Here is a 2,027-nt window from a genome sequence, read left to right as displayed (position 1 = left end):
ATGGAAGAGAGCGAGGAGAGTGAAGAACTGAGTGAAGTGGAGGAGGAGCATCATCACAAACCTGGAGAAAAACCTTCGAGTCGCTCGAAGACTAAAAAGACATTTTTAAAGAAAAGAAAAGCCAAGAAATCTATCACCTGCACTCAGTGTGGGAAGAGTTTCCCAAACAAGCAAAGTCTTGAGCGTCACATGATAGTTCACACCGGCGAGAAGCCGTTCACATGTGATAAGTGCGGAAACCAATTCAAAGAAAGAGGAAACCTTAGCAACAACATGAACTTCAAAGAAAGAGGAAACCTTAGCAAACACATGAAAATCCACACTGGAGAAAAGCCTTTTACTTGTAAACAGTGCGGGAAGAGTTTCACACAATCAGCACATCTTAAAGTACACATGAAAATCCACACTGGAGAAAAGCCATTTACATGTGATCAGTGCGGGAAGAGTTTCACACACAAACAAAGTCTTGAGCGTCACATGAGAGTTCACACCAGCGAGAAGCCGTTCACATGTGATCAGTGCGGAAACCAATTCAAAGAAAGAGGAAACCTTAACAAGCACATGAAAATCCACACTGGAGAAAAGCCATTTACTTGTGAACAGTGCGGGAAGAGTTTCTCACAATCAGCACATCTTAAAGTGCACATGAAAATCCACACTGGAGAAAAGCCATTTACATGTGATCAGTGCGGGAAGAGTTTCACACACAAACAAAGTCTTGAGCTTCACACGAGAGTTCACACCGGAGAGAAGCCATTCACATGTGGCAAATGTGGAAAGAGCTTCACGCAACCATCACATCTTAGAGAACACATGAAAATCCACAATGGAGAAAAGCCACACACATGTGATCAGTGCGGGAAGAGTTTCACATACAAAGATTATCTTAATATTCACATGAGGACCCACACCGGAGAGAAGCCGTTCATGTGCGGTCAGTGTGAAAAGAGATTCTCAAACAAAGTTAGTCTTGAGGGTCACATGAGTGTTCACACTGGAGTGAAGCCGTTCATATGTGGCCAATGTGGAAAGAGCTTCACGCAATCAGCAAACCTTAAACGACACATGAGAGATCACACCGGAGAGAAGCCGCACACATGTGATCAGTGTGGGAAGAGTTTCACGCAATCATCAAACCTTAAACGACACATGAGAGTTCACACCGGAGAGAAGCCGCACACGTGTGATCAGTGCGGGAAGAGTTTCACACAACCAGCAAAACTTAAAGAACACATGAGGATCCACACCGGAGAGAAGCCGTTCAAGTGTGATCAGTGCGGCAAAACATTTCTTCGGTCATCAGCTTTGAAGACACACCTGACGGTTCATACGAAGGAGAAGCCACATTCCTGTTCTGAATGTGGAAAGAGTTTTTCACTGCTGCGGAGATTACATAGACATGAGAAAATTCACACTGGTGTGAGAGAGCACATGTGCTTTGAGTGTGACAAGACTTTTATTACAGCGGACTGTTTAACACGGCATCAGAAGATTCACACTGGTGTGAGAGAGTACATGTGCTTTGAGTGTGACAAGACTTTTATTACAGCGAACTGTTTAAAACTGCATCAGAAAATTCACACTGATGTGAGAGAGTACATGTGCTTTGACTGTGACAGGACTTTTACTTCAGCAAACCGTTTAAAACAGCACCAGAGGAGCCACACTGGAGAGAAACTTCACAAGTGTGATCAGTGCGGGAAGAGTTTCGCTTTTAAAAGTCACCTGAAGCTACACATGAAGATCCATGCAGTGGAGGAACCACACAGCGATGTTCACAAGTCTTTATCGCTGGAGTCCGAGTCAAGTCTCGAGTGATTTAATGGCTTGCTAAAAAAATCCTCATAAAAAAATCCTCATGAATTGAAATCATTCTAATTACGAAGCTCTAGACAAAACATATGATCTTCTATGATATGCTTCGTAAGGTTAATGTACATCCAGCCTGTTACTTAGAATTGGATTACAGAACAACTGTTTTGCACATTGTAATGGATTAAAACCTATGATAAGAGATCCACCATGAC

General features: G+C 42.9%; 1 protein-coding gene across 1 annotated transcript; it reads left to right on the top strand.

Moving 5' to 3' along the window:
* Window positions 1-35: 35 nt before the first annotated feature.
* LOC107580319 (gastrula zinc finger protein XlCGF57.1-like) lies at window positions 36-1,818 on the top strand. The gene has a single exon (XM_016266041.1). The coding sequence runs from the start codon at window positions 190-192 to the stop codon at window positions 1,816-1,818; it is 1,629 nt and encodes a 542-aa protein (XP_016121527.1). The 5' UTR covers window positions 36-189.
* The last annotated feature ends 209 nt before the right edge of the window (window positions 1,819-2,027 follow it).

The sequence above is a fragment of the Sinocyclocheilus grahami genome, unplaced genomic scaffold (genome assembly GCF_001515645.1).
Source record: "Sinocyclocheilus grahami isolate Dianchi unplaced genomic scaffold, SAMN03320097.WGS_v1.1 scaffold30955.1, whole genome shotgun sequence".
NCBI lineage: Eukaryota > Metazoa > Chordata > Actinopteri > Cypriniformes > Cyprinidae > Sinocyclocheilus > Sinocyclocheilus grahami.
The sequence above is the reverse complement of the archived record's forward strand: the minus strand, read 5'-3'. Positions and strand labels throughout refer to the sequence as shown.

Coding starts and splice junctions, on each gene's coding strand:
- LOC107580319 (XM_016266041.1), top strand. CDS start 190: ATGATAGTTCACACCGGCGAGAAGCCGTTCACATGTGATAAGTGCGGA.